We start from the raw sequence: 18,593 nt of genomic DNA, 5'->3' as shown, positions 1-18,593 counted from the left end.
CTGAGAGAGAGAGAGACAGCGTGAGCAGGGGAGTGTCAGAGAGACACAGAGACACAGAATCTGAAGCCGGCTTCAGGCTCTGAGCTGGCTGTCAGCACAGAGCCTGACGTGGGGCTCGAACCCACGAACTGTGAGATCGTGACCTGAGCCGAAGTCGGATACTTAACCAACTGAGCCACCCAGGTGCCCCTAAAAAAATTTCTTAAACTAGAATACTCTGGTATGAACTTTTTCCAAGGATTCTACATCATAGATGCATATGTACAGACAATAATTAAGAGTGAATTCACAAATGTTTATCCATACTTTAAATTTCCATAGAGTTGATAAATATAAACCCCCCCCACCAATGACAAAATGTCTAAAAATAAGTGCACAGCTACAAACTGAGTGTGAAAGGGATATTATAAATAAAAAGCACTAGAAAATAAATACAAACGCATCTACTATAAACCCAACAATGGTTGTTTGCACCAGGCTGTAAATATATGAAAAACTGACCCCACAAAATTGTACTATTGTAGAACTGTTTTTAATAACTTTCCATCATTGACCATCCTTTTTTGTTGATAAGTAACTTTTACTATGATCCAGTGGAACTACGTATACTCATCTGAAGCTAGTAAATCTCGAATGGTGGCTGTGATTTACAAAAGAATACACCGAAGTGAATCCAAAAAAGTGCCACAGGTACCCACGGTCGGCGTCCCACACGTGTCCCCATGGTGTGAGGTTTCTTCAACAGCATATGGAGCAATATGTTGGGATCTTGGATTTGATGATGATCAGGCTTCCCTGTCAACAGAAACAACATCGTTTCGTTAGTATCATGCAGGGTCCCCTGGACAGGTACTAATGACATCTGTTGGAGGAAGCCTAAACAAGTGCCAAAACTCAAAGCAAACGGAATGAGAACAGAATGATGGAATGAGAAGTGTAACACTTTTTCTGAGTTGAATAAAATATAGGTTGTCTCTGGTTGTTTTAAACAATTTCTAACTGCAGACTTCGTAGGACCCAGATCACCAGCATGTGAATCCAGCTTCTGCCAGTTGCTTCACTGTCAAATCTGGGGCTCATTCTCTTTGAGCCTCAGTTTTTAGATCTTTAAAGGGGGATCATAACAAATTCTACTGCTGAGGGCTTCAGGGATGATTAGATGGATATAATGTCTAAACAGTACTCCACTGAGGACGTGACACGTGATCACTTCCCACATGTTCAATAAAGACTGGGGTGGGTGCAAGTACTTACCTTTTCCCAGAGAAACGTGCCTCTGACTTAGGAAGAAAATTCAGTCAAAGTAAGAGTGAACCAGCTGCCACTGAAGGCAGGTAGTCAACTGATTAGTTGTAAGAAAATGACACTGTGACTGTAAGTCACTTTCCTGCCGCCCCAAAGCTGAGTGTTTCCATCACTGTGGAACCCACGAGCCCCAAGAAACGAGAAACTGCAATACCGAGAAGAGTCTTTTAAAGATTCAGCTCTCGGGGCGCCTGGGTGGCTTAGTCGGTTAAGCGTCCGACTTTCGCTTAGGTCAGGATCTCGCAGTTCGTGGGTTCGAGCCCCGCGTCGGGCTCTGTGCTGACTGCCAGCTCAGAGCCTGGAGCCTGTTTCCGAGTCTGTGTCTCCCTCTCTCCCTGACCCTCCCCTGCTCACGCTGTCTCTCTCTCTCTCCTAGAAATAAATAAAAAAATATTAAAAAAAAAAAAAGACTCAGCTCTCCTATTTAAAGACGGAGAAAGATATATAAACATTTCAGTTTTTGAAGGGAAAGAAGGGCATTTGTTATTATCGGGGAAGACTGCAAAATACTGAAAGCAGGCACAAGGGTAATTGGGCCAGTGGAAAGTCTGATCAGTTTTGAACAGTACGCCAACAGAAAATCTCTGACCCAATATTATTATTAAATTATTAAAATATTATATAAGACATTAGAAGTAGATAACAACAAGAAGAAAAGCTCTGAAGGGATAAACAATACTTAACTTCAAAATCTTTTTTATTCCGTATGAGTAAGATTCAAAATAATAAATAACACTGAGTGGCAATAAGAGGAGCCTCCCCCCAACTCCAGGGCGTGGGGGGGGGGGGGTGTCGCTCATCTACACTCCTCTGTGTCCTCCTCCAAACCTTAGTATGCTCCATCTAAAGTTTATTTACTTGAACTATGCCCTCCTCCCCATGCCTCCTCAGGAAACCTCAAGTGCTGGGCGAGCCCTTTCCACAGAATGAGTGAAACACCCTGCGGAGAGTTTCCTATTGGAGACTGAGCCTTCACTATTTAGCATCTGTTTACTTGCATCTCACAGAGGAGGAACTGGCAAATTATTTTGCATTCCAACTCTCAGAAGCACATTTATAAGCAAAAAAAATTTCCCTTCTCTTGAGGAGAGACCCTGGATTGGCTAGGGGATGGTTCTATGCCTCTCAACAAGGTCTCTGAACGCTAATCCTCCAAACACAGCAACGGAATCCAGTACCCACTAGTCTAGGGACTTACTTGCTCCTCCTAAGCTTTATTCTAGGCATTCATCACAGAAAGAATATAATCAATTTTAAAAGTCACTGCAATTGGTCAAACTGGGTAATTTAGACAAAGTTGAAACTAACATATCTGACATTTTAAAATTGCATATGATCACATACATACATACATACATACATACATTTATGATTCCTCTAGAAAGTACCTACAATGAAACTAAGTTCTGCAATGTTAAAACAATCACATGCAAACCTATCATTAAGATCTGATTAAATGTCAGTGGGGTGGGGGGGCTCAGTAGGTTGAGCACCTGGCTCTTGATTTCAGCTCAGTTCAGTTCGTGCTTCTGGAGTTCGAGCCATGCTGCTCTGACAGCGTGGAGCCTACTTGGGATTCTCTCTCTCTACTCCCCCATAACTCTCAAAATAAATAAAATTTAAAAAAAATCTGATTAAATATAATCTCCAAAACAAGATAGGATGGATCACTGCTTTACAGAAATATTTCCAAGACTAGATTATGTGAACACTTCTTTAAATGATGAAAATTCAATTAAGCTAGCTATTTGACACCACACATATAATAATGAGGCCCCCCAGAGGTCCCCCACATTCTTACACATTCTTGAAAGTCAGAATAATTTGATCCATTCTTGCGTGTGTGTGTGTGTGTGTGTGTGTGTGTGTGTGTGCGCGCGCGCACGCGCATGCGTGCACATACACGTTCCGGACAGTGTGCACTTCCAGACATGATATTGCAGCCGTGTGGAAATCTCACCTCAATCTTTGAAGATGGGAAAATTGTAAATTTTTTAGACAGAAAAATGGCACATGAAAGAAAAAAAAGTACTTTTGTCAATGAGCTCTCTGTGTTAATCCTTCTGTTTTCTGAACTTTCCAATGGTCTAAGCAAAAACACCCAAAATAAAGAAAAAAAAAAAACCCGTGAAGGTGCCCCAGGTGGAGAGCTGTATAGTCAGCGCAGAGGAAGTATACGGCCCTGTGCTAATAACACAGTTTCTAATACATCCCAATGCTTAGAAACTGTGTGACCTACAAAAGATGGAAACTCCAAGCTCTCAAATGAAAATATTAACTCCACATGGTGACTTGTGGCTGAAAAAATACACATTATACAGTCAGTTTTATAGTGTAAAAGTAGAAAACAAAACCAAAACAAACAAAAACAACAACAAAACAAAAAGAAAACATGATGTAAGGAATCAGGTTTTACTTACACTTCCACCATGCTGCTCTAGCTTCTGTAATGCACTGGTGATTGGCTCCTTGAATTTCTTATCCCTTAGTCTCTTGGAAAGCTTTTAAAATAAGATTGAGAGAATGATTTGAAAAAGTAACACAGGCCTAAGTAAAACTTCGCTAAGGCGTATGCTAACTAGAAATATAATCATTGAGTCCTTACTGTATAGTTAAGTACACAAACACCACTTAATTTGTTTTAGATCCCAAGGCTTCTTTTAGAAAACATCTCATTGAAATTTATATATAATAGACATCACTATTATTTGTTAAAAGAAAACAAGTTCAGCATTATAGCCCCGGTGCCTCGCATAATACTTGGCACAAAACAAAAGGTCAGAGAGCAACAGATTTGTTAAAATGTTGGATTTCTGGATGGAACAATCAATCAGTAAGTCATTTTATATATTAGGGTGAAATTCCTGTGGTTAGTTAGGTATAACCTGCTGACCTAAAGGTTGTAAGCAAACAGGAAGAAGGAATCTCCTTCTCTCCTAAGGCTTGCCTGATATGGTTTAGGTCTATTCCCACAGTGCTTCTCTCCATCAAACACCTGGTGCTGGTGGGAACTCATCTCCCAACATTCCTAACCGCAGCACAGCAATCTTGATAGATTCACTACCAGCCCCACTTTCTATAGGCTTCACCAGGTGCTTCTGGGGTGTATATTCTCTCCGCAGAGTAAAACGTTAAACACACAGTTCTAGGATCTCTCCAGTGGATGGGTCCAAGAAAAAACAAAACAAAACAGGGAAACTATGAATGTAAAGCATGTCTCAGTTCCGAACTACATAGGATGCACACAGAGAAAGGCTAGTTGTGGGTTAATTCCAGCAAGGACTTTAATGTTTTTATTAGTGTGTATAGTAAAGGATTAACTTCATGTAGTGAAAGGATAGGCCCTTGTCCCTGGCTCCTGGATGGCAACCTCTAAGCCCTGTTCTGATCCTGCCAGATAAGAGCTTTTTGTTTACGTGGGGGCCTCAGGCCACATGATCTCAGCTCAGCTTCTGAAGAGGCTGGAGACGAAGGCCAAGCATGCAAGCAGCCAGTCATGCTTGCTTGACGGCACCCTGATAGGAAGCCTGGACACCACGGCTGGAAGAAGCGAGTACTGTCCACCCAGCTTCACTGAGAGGGAGGACAACGGGACCCGCCACATCTTGTGCGTCCTGGGCTCTGCTCTGTGCACCTCCTTCCTCTGCGGATTTTACTCGGTAGCCCTTCGCTGGGATGAACTGAAACCGTTTAACAGCTTTCTGAGTTTCATGAGTCCTTCTAACAACCCGAGGCGGTTTGGGGACCCCCTGAACTGTCCAGCAGCCCAGTGTGTATCTGTCTAAGGATTAAACTACACGTAACGGGAAAAGACCTCATCCTGAACACTACTTACAGACTCACTAAAAAACTTACAAGGAGAAACAAAGAAAAAGAAAATCATGACTGTGGCAATGTACCATTACACAGGAGGGTGGATGAGCTGCCCTTATAATCCACAGCTAGTCAACACGGGCATAATACCGCTGTACTGTTCATTCATTCTTGTCCCCTCCCCCGCTTGCACTTTCTCTCTCTCTCTCTCTCTGTCCCTCCCTCTCTCTCTCTCTCAAATCAATAAATATTTTTAAAAAATAAGAATTAGGTAGTTTTTTAGGAGTGCTGAATCAGTTAGTGACTAGCTGGAAGCCACAGATCACGACAAGATGCAGACAGTGCACAGACACATCCACATCCACTCTGTCATCTTTCCAGTACTCACACTTGTAAGCAGATGTTTCAGATGGGCATTTAGGGAGGGGCCAACGACGACACTTAGCTGCACGAGAGCACTCAGTCCTCTGGCAAACACGTCATCATCCAGGTGGGCCTGGGGGGTTTGGGGTCAGCGGTACAGGGAAGAGGAAAGACAAGTAAAAAGAAAGGGCGAGCAGGTGGAGAAAAAAGTAAGACTGAACATCAGAAGACAAGCCACTAAACCCCGAATCTCAAAAATATCCTTTAATGCTGGACTGTGTAGAAGCAAAACAAACACATTTCCGGCTTGACTGAAACATGAACTTGGCCATACTGCTCTGAGGTTTCTTACTTTCTCTGATTACTCAAAATGGCCCTTCTTACCTGGCCTGTATCTTCCACAGGTGTCTGCAGGTAAGTAATCACCTGTCCCTGAACAACCAGGGCCTAATTTGCATGCACATCAAAATCACAGGTAAAGGGCGAATTTGCATATAATTTGGAAGACAAAAAGAAATAAAATATTCTAAATGTACCACAGAAAGTCCAAAGGAATAGGGGGTACCAGAGCCGCCTTGAGCACCGGAACCAGTCTCGGAAGCAAAGGCACAGCTTTCTCTGGAGCTCCTGGGACCAAAAGCAATTGTCTAAAGCCCTCCTTTGACACAAAGGTGTACGGATGCTTCGTCTCCCTCAAACCCTGTCGAAGACAAAACAAACAAACAAAACAGATTTACTAAGCACCTGGTTATACTAACAACAAAATTGAATTCTTACTAGTCTAAATGAAAATCAAGTTTCATTATGGTTTTCCTATTCGTGATTTACAATTTCAATAATTACAATTTCAGTTAAACCCTGAAATTGCAGAACAAAGGACATGCGTGGGACAGGAAGAATTTCTACCCACAGGAAGGAAGAAAAAGATTTTAAAAATGAAAGGAACAGGAGGAAGTAAGAGGAAAGCAAGGAAAAATAAAAGAAATCTAAAAAAAGAAAAGAAAGGAAGGAAGAAAATAAAAGGAGGGAGGGAGAGAGACGAAAGGTAAATAAAAAAAGAAAAAGAAACCCTCACTTAGGATACTAAAAACATTGTGTATACTCCCAAATACCATCTGAAAGCACAGAAAATCAGTCTACACTGCTCTTTTATAACCACAACTTTATGAATGCGTAATTACTGGACCTCCTACCTTTACGGTGATTTCACAACTTGTTTAATGAGTTTCTAAAATATTGTTTTTCCTTCATATTTAAATATTTTATATTAAGATATTTAAAAAACATCTTTTCCTATGTCCAAAAACCACTGTTAAGATTTTAAATGTCATTCTTAACATTGAAATGTTAAATAAAAATATGAAAAAAAACCCGTATCATTTCTGTTTTTCACCCTCAATGCATTAGAAAGTATTAGATAGTACTTTTCTATGATTTAATCCATCACTTTGCGTCAAGATAATACATAAGACCATAATACAAAAAAAGCAATAGCAATACTCCCTCAGTTTGACTAATTATTATCTGTGAATAAATATAACTGGCTGCAAAGTCATGCCTAAAAAATTAAATTTTGAACCAATTCGTCCTTTAGACCAAACTATCTGCTTCCCAACAGTGACCAAACACTTCCCTTCCCAGACTGCCAAGCACGACCGCACCACTTCGGAACACAGCTTCTATCATCATTTCAGAGATGACAGATCAGGTCAAGAGGAGAAGTGGATTTCCATAGTGGTGGCTCTGTTAGTACTTCTCCATCATTAAATAAGTAGAGGGAAAGGCTAACAATCTACCCAATACAGAAATGAAGGCACTGATGTTTGGAAAACGATTACTTAAAGGACTGACTTTATGTAATCTCAACTAAACACAGAATCATTTTAGGGACTCCACAAATTAAAGCACTCCCCTCACCTTGTGATAAGCTGGAGCAATTTTTTTTTAATGTTTATTTTTGAGAGAGAGAGCACTAGTGTGCAGGTGCACAGGCTCACAGGGGAGGGGCAGAAGGGAAAGGGAAAATCACAAGCAGGCTCCTCATGGTCAGCCCAGACCCAGATGCGAGGCTTGATCTGATCTCACATACTGTGAGATCATGACCTGAGCTGAAATCAAGAGTGGGGTGCTTAACCAACGGAGCCACTGAGGCACCCCTGACTGGAGCTTGTTTTCAAAGGTGTCATTATACTTGTGTGATTCATCTAAAAAATGGTTTGCTACCATATAAAAAAGGCTTAAAAACTGTAAAGAACTAATGGAACATTGATACGTTTTTAAGTTTTTTATACCAAGTTTAAAAGACTTTGATCAAAACTGCATTTCAAAATAGGCTACCCATAAAAACATACTGTTATTAAACCAAAATGATTTTGTAAGTTGAGATACAAATTAAGAAAAACAAAGACCAACAAAAATGATCCTTAACTCTTACAAAAGACAGGTATCTATAATTTAAACATAAGACAACTGGTTAATTCATTTCCCAACTCGTGACTCTAACTAAGGGAATAAATTTCACAGAAGAGACCACTGACCCACTTCAAGCTAATACTCTACCAACCTCTTCCTGATACATTAAATAATATAAAGGAATCTATCAGAAATTTTCTTAAAAATCCTCTATAAAAGTGATCTCCCTGACATTCTACTTAAAATGTCCAGGTAGGCAAAAGCCCAGAGAACTTTCCAAAGGGACGTTTAGGTAGTTAGTAGCAGTTCCCTAAGAGACATATCACATTCACATTAACCACGACTGGCTGTACAGAAATAGATCAACCACCCATTGCAATCTAATGTAATTAAAGTTAAACCACTGGTGATATCTCCTGATATGACTCGTTCAATATGATTCCAAGTACTTTTTTGGAATTAAGTGTGAATATTTCATCCACTTATCTACAAGCCCCTGTGTAGACTAACTTGTTTATAAAGCTGATTAATCAGTTTCTAATAAACATATACTGACCATAATTAGTTCCTAAGGGAGTGTTGGTGGTTTAATGACTTTTGCTTGGCTCTTATTTCAAAAGTATAAAATAAGATTTACTGATGCATTGTGAAATAACATTTAATACGGTTTTAAAAGTGTTTATCCATAAACATTCAGGAGAAATTGAAATTACACTTACCTCAGCTAAAGTAATAAGGAGAGGATCAAATGGAAGATTTTCAGGAGGACATTCCCACTGCAATGTGTGTTTTACCGAACCATGGATCAATCTAAAATAATAAACACCCGTAAATGTAACATGGACAATGTAATTACATATTAAGCAGTAATTATCTAACACATTCATACTCTTTCTACAACATGATCATATTACAACTACTCTGTAACATGTAGGAATATCATGGCTGGCAATGTTATTATGGAGGCATCTTATACAGCAAAGTCTATTATCCTACAAACTCCTACCCTCTCAACAAAATTGTTTGGTGGCGAAACTAAACTCCACATGTGTTCAGCCTACAGTTTTAGAATTCAAGCATGCTGCTGTGAGTCTTAATACAAATGCTACACTTGACATGTTTCAGTCATAATTATAAGAAAATAGATAACCTACCAATGTGCAAACAAAGAAATATAATTAGAAACAGTAAGTTGTTTTATATGGAACATTATTTTTCAGATATAGATTCTTTAAACGTAACGGTCTGAATACAAGCCAGACTTCAGCTCTGTTAAACCACAGGAAACAGAGGCCAGGAGGTGAAACAGGCCACGCAGGTTACAAAATGGTAGCCCCTTGAGCTTGTCACCGCTGCTGCTGTGGCTTTTTTAATGTTTTTTCCTTACCAGCTCTTACTGAGGCATAACCAACATGTAATAAACTGCACATGGTTACGAAGTGTAACATGTGATACAGGTTTTCAAATGTAACTACATCAAGGGAATCATCATCATAATCATGACAGTGAAGTTACTCATCACCCTCAAATGTTTCTTCAACCTTCTGTAATGTTCTCAAGTTCTTGACACCTTCTTTAGCGTTTAGCAAGAGGTCTTGGTAACATTTTTACAATTTTAGCAACCACAATTGTTTAGAGTAGGGAGTGGGGTGTAAGAACCTGAAAATACTGCTTTGCTTCAGAATAAAATACAAAAATAATAACCATAAATAATGAGGAATCCCTCTTGAGCTCATTCCTCCAAATCTGCAGATACCATTAAAAACTACATTTCTTGAATTTTAGAAAACAACAGAAGTAATGTTGTGGTTAATCTTTCCACAATGAAAACAACATTTCCCATCATCTAAAACAGGCTAAAACTGGATATACTTAGAAGAAAGAAATGTTTCTTGGTAGTGAAATCTTAAAATGGTATCACTCTATCAGTAACTATATTGTTTTCTTTAAAACAGTTCTGATGTCTATCCCAAAAGGTGGCAAAAACTGTATTAAAATTGAGCAAAAACCACCGTATGTACTCATTAATAAATATAATTTCAATAAATATAATTTTTAAAATTTTTCAAATATTTCAAAAAATAATGAAACAATTCCATTAAATTGTAAGCTTTCAGTTTCAGACAATTTATCTGCAACTTACCCAAGCCTATGAATGCTTGGCTTATTTCAGAAACTGGTTCAATCCAGTTCTTACATTATAGATCTATTTGTAATTCTAGTTTGGAATTGAAATGATTTTCTTTGACTATGCCCCACGATCTAGACCAGTCCAACAGCCAAAGTGTAAATAAGTCACCTTTATTTCAAACTCCTGGCATATAAAATGTTCAGTACATTTAAACTAAATACTGTTATTGATTTTATTCAATTATTTTAAACAGCATGGTCAGTTATAACCTGTATTGATTTACCTGCAAGGAATACCTCCTTTAGAGTAAATAGCTGCAAATGCAGAAGGGGCTCGGGACTGTTCACCAAACTGAAATAGAAAATGACATGAATGTAATAAATATACTATCACCTCCACTTTGTGACACCTGATCAGTTTCAATCCTGCTGAGGGCAGAGGCAAATGGACATCCTGACTTCTGCCCATGACACTGGTACCAAGTACATCCCTCTACCTGGCAACACACCTGAGGAAAACAATCTGGACCCACAATCACAACAACACCCTATTTCTTTTTTACCCCTAACTTGTTTCAGAAGGCTTGATGGAAGCTGGAATCACATATATGATAAATATAATATGGATAGATACTATTAAATAGGAACATCATAATTAAATATAATAAAGATAATACATCTTTCTACCCCCTACGACTGTGACTTTCAAGGTGAGGGCTACATGGGGAAGAAGCATTGGGTACAGGGAAAACAGATTTGTCTTCAGTCTCCAGCACATCTCCTACTTATCCTCTGGTCAAATGCGGATGGTCTGGATGGTCAGAGACCCTGTAATTTCTCCAAACTGGTTTTATACTTCTACAAAAACCAAAGGCTTATGATAGGTGGGGGTTGTAGAGTTGAAGACAGAACAAGACTCTCATAAACATGCTCGAATGTGTTTGCTTAGATATATAATTTCACAACTTTCAGTTTGTCTACATATTATGTTTAGAATAAATTAACTCTGGGGAAGCCTGGGTTGCGCAGTTGGTTAAGCGGCCGACTTTGGCTCAGGTCATGATCTCATGGTTTATGGGTTCAAGCCCTACATGGGGCTCTCCACTCTCATCACTGAGCGCACTTAGGAAATTCTGTCCCCCTCTCTCTCTGCTCCTCTTCTGCTCTCTCTCTCTCAAAAATAAATAAACATTTAAAAAAGGTTAAAAACAAAAGAATAAATTAACTCTGTATCTATTCCCAAAGTCCATTTTAGAGATGATGAATCACAATGGTTAAATAGTACAGCATACATGATTTCAATACAGTTGCTCCTTAGAGAATTTAGGCACAGAAAGTTAATATTTTATCACAGACTATTTTGAACATAATCAAATAAAATATAGTTGTTTAAATTATAAAACATAAACTGACTAATCTTTTTCAAAGATGTAACTAGACAAAAATATTTTTAAATCACTTGCAGTAATTTAAAAATACATTTAAGGATGTAAGTTTAGAATTAGCTTTTTTCCCCTGGAAAAAACACATATGTTTGAAGTTAAAACACACAGATGAAATGTCATTGAGGTTTAAAACTATAATAGTAGCAAAAGTTATTTCAGATACAGGGGCAAGATGGCGGAGAAATAAGGAGCTCCATGGGGCGCCTAGGTGGCTCAGTTGGATAAACATTTGACTTCGGCTCAGGTCATGATCTCACGGTTCGTGGGTTCGAGTCCCAGGTCAAGCTCTGTGCTGACAACTAGCTCAGAGCCTGGAGCCTGTCTTCGGATTCTGTTTCTCCCTCTCTCTGACCCTCCCCTGCTCATGCTGTCTCTATCTCTGTCTCAAAAATAAATAAAAACATTTAAAAAATTTTAAAAAAGAAATAAGGATCTCCGTACTTCCTGCCTGGCTGCATCTCTCAAACAAAGAAGGGCTGAAGCCAAAGGACTCTGAACTGCAGGAGTCTGGGAGGAAAAGAGATGGAGTCCACTAAGAAGGCAGCCTCACAGGTGTGTGACTGCGAACTGCGGAAGATAAAAATGGGCTGAGACCCGGCGGAACGCAGGGGAGGGAGCCCCCTCTGCAGAGAGACAAAGGGAAGAGAAAGAGTGGCTGGGGAATCTTAGAACGGTCCCTGGAGAAGAGGAAAAAACAAAAAAATTTGGCCCGGGATGGAGACGGATCCTATCGTCACATCTCTAACCACAGGGCTTTAGGAGAGAGATCCTATCTCTAACTGCAGAGCTTTCTTTGGGCTGGGCATCCCGGTCTCAGAAATTCCCTCCGGGATAGATGGTATGCAACAGATCACAGTCGCAGTTGGCATCAGGAGGAACCAGTCCCCTACTTGATCCCCTGCTAGGAAGCGGCCCAGTTTGCAGGATTACATTTCGGGCAATGTCACTAATGCGCACAGAGTAAGATCCGGAAACGAGGCTGGGTGTGGGATATAGAACACAGGCCACTTTGGCTGCGCCCACAGCAAAGTGAGATTGGACCCAAAAGAGTGATTTGCAATGCCTGGTTTGAGAGGTGACTGGGGGGCCGCCATTTTTCTCCCCACAACCACCAAGGCGGGGCCTCAGGGAGTGGTCGGAGGGATCACAGTGGAGGTGAGACCTGCCTACACCAAACCATGCCCATCCGTGTTGGAGAGTTGCTTTATTACGGAAGCTGGATGGATGCTGGGGAAACAGACAGCCACTCTCCCAAGATCAGCACTGATGCACTGCTGTGATTAACTCTAGATCAATTCTTGCTATTCAGATATATTCTCCCTTATCTCATTCTTGTCTCTCCCCTCCTCTGGACTGGGTATTCTGGTTACAGGTTTGCTTAAACAGGTATATATAATCCATTCTCTTGATGCATGTTCTACACCTCCATCATTACCTTATTTTCTCTCTCTTTGAAATAATCAGACTGTATAGTTTCTCTGGGTAACAATTATCTTCATTTATTTTTTCTCCTCACCTCCTGCCATATTCTCCTTTTTCTCTGATTTAAGCCTTTTAGTCTCTCTGCCTAGTCAATGTTCAATTTCTCTTTCTCCCCACCCGTCATTTCTCTTTGTATATGCTCTTCCATCAGCACTGCCTCCATCCTGATCTCTATTTGTAACTGAGATTTCTGATTTTACGATTTTAGACTGTCCTCTGTCTTTTGTTGTTTTTGGTTTTGTTTTTTCCCTTTCGGTTTGCTTGTCTGTTTGACTTGTTTGTGTGTTTAAGTGCTTTTGTTCCCTGTTTGTTTGTCTGTTTTCCTTTCCAGAGCTACCTCAAGAAACAAGCAAAAGTACACATGGTAGAGAGTTCTAAATATCACTACGAGTAGGGCAATAAAATAACCAAAGTCACAACAAAAGAGACCAAGGGACACCATTAAAAGAACACTTTCTGAACAGACAGGCCCTGGGCAGTCTATGAACCTCCTTTAATACAGCAGTACTCACAGGAGCAGAGTGCATAACAAGCTTTTAAAACTTACAACAGACAGAAAGCTAGCCAAAATGATGAAACGGAAGAACTCTCCTCTAAAGTAATTCCAGGAAGATTTCCAAGTGACAGCTAAAGAATTGGTCAAAACAGATATAAGCAACATAACTGACCAAGAATTTAGAACAATAGTCATAAAATTAAACGTTGGGCTTGAGAAAGGCATGGAAGACACCAGAGACGCTATTGCTACAAAGACTGTGGACTTTAAAAACAGTTGTGATAAATTTAAAAATCCTATAAATGAGCTGTATAAAAAAATAGAGGCGGCCACTGCACTGATTGAAGAGGCAGAGAGGAGAATAGGTGAATTAGAAGGCACAATTATAGAAAAAGAGAAAGCCAAGGAAAAGAGAGATAAATTGATCCAGGAGCACAAAAGGAGAATTCGAGAACTGAGTGATGAAATCAAACAGCACAATATCCCTATCATAGGGATTCCAGAATAATAAGGGAGAGAGAAAGGGAATGAAGGAGTATTTGAACAAATTATAGCCGAGAACATCCCCAATCTGGGGAAGGAAACAGACATTGAAATCCAAGAGGCACAGAGAACTCCCCTCAGATGTAACTTGAATCGACCTTCTGCACGACATATCATAGTGAAACTGACAAAATATAAGGATAAAGAGAGAATTCTGAAGGAAGAATTAGGGAGAAAAGGGCCCTAACATACAAAGGGAGACATACGAGAGTGGTCGCAGACCTATCTAATGAAACTTGGCAGGTCAGAAAGGAATGCCAGGAAATCTTCAATGTGATGAACGGAAAAAATATGCAGCCAAGAATCCTTTCTCCAGCAAGCCTGTCATTCAGAATAGAAGGAGAGATACAGGTCTTCCCAAACAAACAGAAATTGAAGGAATTCATCACCACTAAACCCATCCTACAAGAAATCCTGAGGGGGACTCTATGAGAGAAATGTTGCAAGGAACACAAGGTACCAGAGACACCACCACAAGCATGAATCCTACCGAGAACACAATGACTATAAACCCATATTTTTCAATAATAACACTGAATGTAAGTGGACTAAATGCTCTAATCAAAAGACATAGGGTATCAGAATGGATTAAAAAAACCAAGATCTATCTATTTGTTGTCTACAAGAGACTCATTTTAGACCTGAGGACACCTTCAGATTGAAAGTGAAGGGATGGGAAAATGGGAAAACGTCTATCATGCTACTGAAAGTCAAAAGAAAGCTGGAGTAGCCATACTTATATCGGACAAACTGGACTTTAAAGTTAAGGCAGTAACAAGAGATGAAGAAGGGCATTATATAATAATTACAGGGTCTATCCATTAGGAAGAGCTAACGGTTATAAATGTCTATGCACCGAATTCGAAAGCACCCAAATACATAAAACAATTAATCACAAACAGAAACAATCTTATTGGTAAGAATGTGCTAATTGCAGGGGACTTTAATACTCCACTTACAGCAATGATACCACCTCACACCAGTCAGAGTGGCTAAAATGAACAAATCAGGAGACTATAGATGCTGGTGAGGATGTTGAGAAACGGGCACCCTCCTACACTGTTGGTGGGAATGTAAACTGGTACAGCCCCTCTGGAAAACAGTGTGGAGGTTCCTCAATAAATTAACAATAGAACTCCCCTATGACCCAGCAATAGCACTGCTAGGAATTTATCCAAGGGATACAGGAGTGCTGATGCATAGGGGGCACATGTACCCCAATGTTCATAGCACCATTTTCAACAATAGCCAAATCATGTTAAGAGCCTAAATGTCCATCAACTGATGAATGGATCAAGAAGATGTGGTTAATCTATACCATGGAATACTACATGGCAATGAGAAAGAATGAAATCTGGCCATTTGTAGCAACATGGATGGAACTCGAGGGTGTTATGCTAAGTGAAATAAGTCAGGCAGAGAAGGACAGATACCATATGTTTTCTCTCATATGTGGAACAGGAGAAACATAACAGAGGACATGGGGGAGGGTAAGGGAAAAAACAGTTAAGGAGAAGGAGGGAGGCAAACCATAAGAGACTTTTAAATACTGAGAACAAACTGAGGATTGATGGGGATGGGGGAGAGGGGAAAAGGGGTGCTGGGCAGGAAGGAGGGCACTCGTTGGGATGAGCACTGGGTGTTACATGGAAACTAACTTGACAATAAACTATAAAAGAAAAAAGTAAAATAAAAATAAAATTAAAATAAAAAGTTATTTCATTGTTTTCTAAAAAACTATAATAGGAGATTCATTTACAAAGTTCAATCCATATTCTGCATAATAATTCAGAGAAATAGTAATGTTTCATTCATTTAATTATAATTCCTAAGAAAAATATTTTAATTTTTTTTACATTTTACTTATTTCTGAGAGAGAGAGAGAGAGAAAGGGAGATACAGAATCCGAAGCAGGCTCCAGGCTCTGAGCTGTCAGCACAGAGCCCGACACGGGGCTTGAACCCACGAACCGTGAGATCATGACCTGAGCTGGCATCAGCCACTTAACCAACTGAGGCACCCAGGCACCCCAAGAAAAATATGTTTTAAAAACTGTTTTCAAGTAGTTGATATCAGATAAGGAAACTTGAAAAAGTGTTTCTTGAAGTGGGGTGAAAAATTAAGACAAATTAGGTTACAAACACTTTTAGTTCTACCAGCTATTAGTCTCTGATTTTACTTTTTGGACCTACAGATCATGTAAAATAATCCCTAAATTTCCAAGGGATCATGTAAAATAATCCCTAAACTTCCAAGGGATTTGGAACCACCACCAAGACAAAATTTCTGATTGAAATTCTAAGCAATTCTTTTCCTTTTGGTTTTAACTCATTTTAGAGATAATCACAGCTTTATCTTCCAAGTACCACATTATCAATTTTTTTTTCTACCAATGAGTTCATTTTATAAGTCTTTACCAAATTTTACCAAAATTCCATTACCATGAAAAGAAACGATAGTCCCTTCAGTTTTTAACAGTAGCATCACACAGTATATTTCAACTATGAAATAATCAACATTATTAAATATATTTTATTATGCTGAGTTTTAAAACATGTAATTTTTGATTCTACTGAAATACTCAAAATTTACACACATTAAAGTGCATACGTTGTAGGTATATAAACCAGTGAATTCTCCAAAACAGGTAACAACGCTGAGGTGTGAAACCCTGAGTGTTATCAGCACCCTAGGGACCTCTGCCATGCCTCTTCCTAATCCCTGACTACTCTTTTCCCCAATGGTGACCTCTCCCCTGACTTCTAACTGACTTAGACTAGGTTGGTAGTTTTTACAGATCTTCGACATGGTCTTGTCTAATGTGGCCAAATCATTATTTCCCAAAAGTTTCCTTAATTTGTAATAAAATTTAAGATTAGGGCCACTAAATATTACTACTTTAAAAAGTTCTTTCTTCAAAGAGAGGAAGAGGACAGAAGGGTCACCATGAATTCTCTCAATTAAACATGGGAAAAAGAAGCAAGAGCAAGGAGAGTGGAGGGCATTCTTTGGGAATTCCACTTCGTTGACAATGTGCAGTTCACAGAGAGAAGCAAAGAAACACATATGTTTACACAATTTTTCGCTTGGAAAGTCAGAAAATCTCCTGCCCTTGACCAGCTCATTGTATCCTTTGCTGTGTTTTACCCGCCATCAGAGTCAGCGTCTCAGCCATTCTCATAGTCCTCTTTAAAGTCTGCGATCAGGATCATCGTACCCTATGCAAGATTGGGCCAGACGCTGCCTGGTGTTATAGCGCAGGTGTACTCACTTTCTGGATAATTCAGTGACCTACACACTTAACAATTATTCTCTTTCATGTGCATAAATCTCCTATTTGTGAACTCTGGTTAAACTGCTGTCGGAAGTCAAAAGGATTTTTGGGGGAGCAAATTTATAAATTATTGCAAAATAGAGACGTTTATGCAACTATGGAAGCATGGGATTCTTCCCACGTCAACTGAACACAAGTTTATTCACTGATATGAGGAAGTAGCAGAACTAAAGAAAATAAAAAATAAAGCTGATATGGAATTCACTTTACACTCTACAATGCTCCTCCGTGAATGGGACGGGGAAACACAAGTGGTTATTCCCTACCTGACACCTTCTCTTTTCCACACTCACAACAACATCATGTCCATTCTTCAGCTGATTACCATGTGTCCTTCATCACTAGCCTCAATGTAACAAAACAAAACAAAAAAATTGCCTACAAGGCATTCCTGACTCTCTCTTACCTACCGGGTTAATTGTCTTAGGGTTAAGTTTATCACTTGGTCGAGGATGAAGTTTTCTTGCGGATTCTGGTGAACCGGTTGAGGATGAGGATTTGCTTTGTTGAGCCGGAGTCCTATGTTTTATTTGTATGCTGGGGGATGTCCGTGGATCACAGTTACCTGGAAGGAAAAAGATCAACAACAAAACAGGTGAAAGACATAAAGCTCACTATTCTCCATCTGTATAACTGAATGTGTCACTCACCCGATTCACCCCTGCATTTATAAAGCAATGTTCTGTACCTGCCCCTCTGTTCCTCAGCTGAACGCCTCCGTGGCTCTCTGATTTCTGCATTGCTTCCCCTTCACGCCTGAGGTCAAATGCAATTTGACTTCAGAATTTGGGGAATGAGAGATTCATTAACAACATAAAGACCATAACAAAGCAGAGTAGATAATATAGTAAAAGACACACACACACAAAAAGGTATGGCCTGGAGCAAAATACCCCAAAGACCAATGAGAAAAGACAAAATTACATCAACTTCAATATCAATAACAGCAAATGAAAAACAATCTGTAAGAAAATAAGATAAATAAAATAAACATTCCCCCCACCCCATTCAAACTGTCAAAATATGCCTTCAGAATCTCAACAGAATCTCAAACCGCTGGCTATATTCAGAAAACATGGACTGGATTTCTGAAAGGAGTAAGTGGTTGGCACATCTTCTCTGGTCTCTATTTCCAAAGGTCCAAATGCTAACATCTGTATATCAAATCCTACTTTTTAAGCTATAATGACCTTTCCTACTCAATGTACCCAAGTTCCTTAACCTGAACATAACCGAAACTAAGGTTATCACACTCAAGTTACAGACCTCT

The 18,593-nt window shown here is 39.5% G+C and overlaps 1 protein-coding gene across 3 annotated transcripts in view; it reads right to left on the bottom strand.

Annotated features, from left to right (window-relative positions):
• Positions 1-513: 513 nt before the first annotated feature.
• PACRGL (parkin coregulated like) overlaps positions 514-18,593 on the bottom strand; it is a 40,431-nt gene continuing 22,351 nt past the window's right edge. For all 3 annotated transcript variants that reach the window (XM_039216598.1, XM_039216596.1, XM_039216597.1), the window contains exons 2-9: positions 18,012-18,079; positions 17,734-17,888; positions 10,308-10,375; positions 8,613-8,703; positions 6,047-6,181; positions 5,507-5,614; positions 3,726-3,806; positions 514-795 (exon numbers count right to left, since the gene is read on the bottom strand). In XM_039216598.1, coding sequence (XP_039072529.1) covers positions 739-795; positions 3,726-3,806; positions 5,507-5,614; positions 6,047-6,181; positions 8,613-8,703; positions 10,308-10,375; positions 17,734-17,888; positions 18,012-18,063 — 747 coding nt within the window. In that variant the 5' untranslated portion in view covers positions 18,064-18,079 and the 3' untranslated portion in view covers positions 514-738. The remainder of the gene's footprint in view (positions 796-3,725; positions 3,807-5,506; positions 5,615-6,046; positions 6,182-8,612; positions 8,704-10,307; positions 10,376-17,733; positions 17,889-18,011; positions 18,080-18,593) is intronic.

The sequence above is a fragment of the Hyaena hyaena genome, unplaced genomic scaffold (genome assembly GCF_003009895.1).
Source record: "Hyaena hyaena isolate Hyena2069 unplaced genomic scaffold, ASM300989v1 scaffold_640, whole genome shotgun sequence".
Classification (NCBI taxonomy): Eukaryota; Metazoa; Chordata; class Mammalia; order Carnivora; family Hyaenidae; genus Hyaena; species Hyaena hyaena.
Note: the sequence above shows the minus strand (reverse complement) of the source record. Positions and strands in the feature narration are given on the sequence as shown.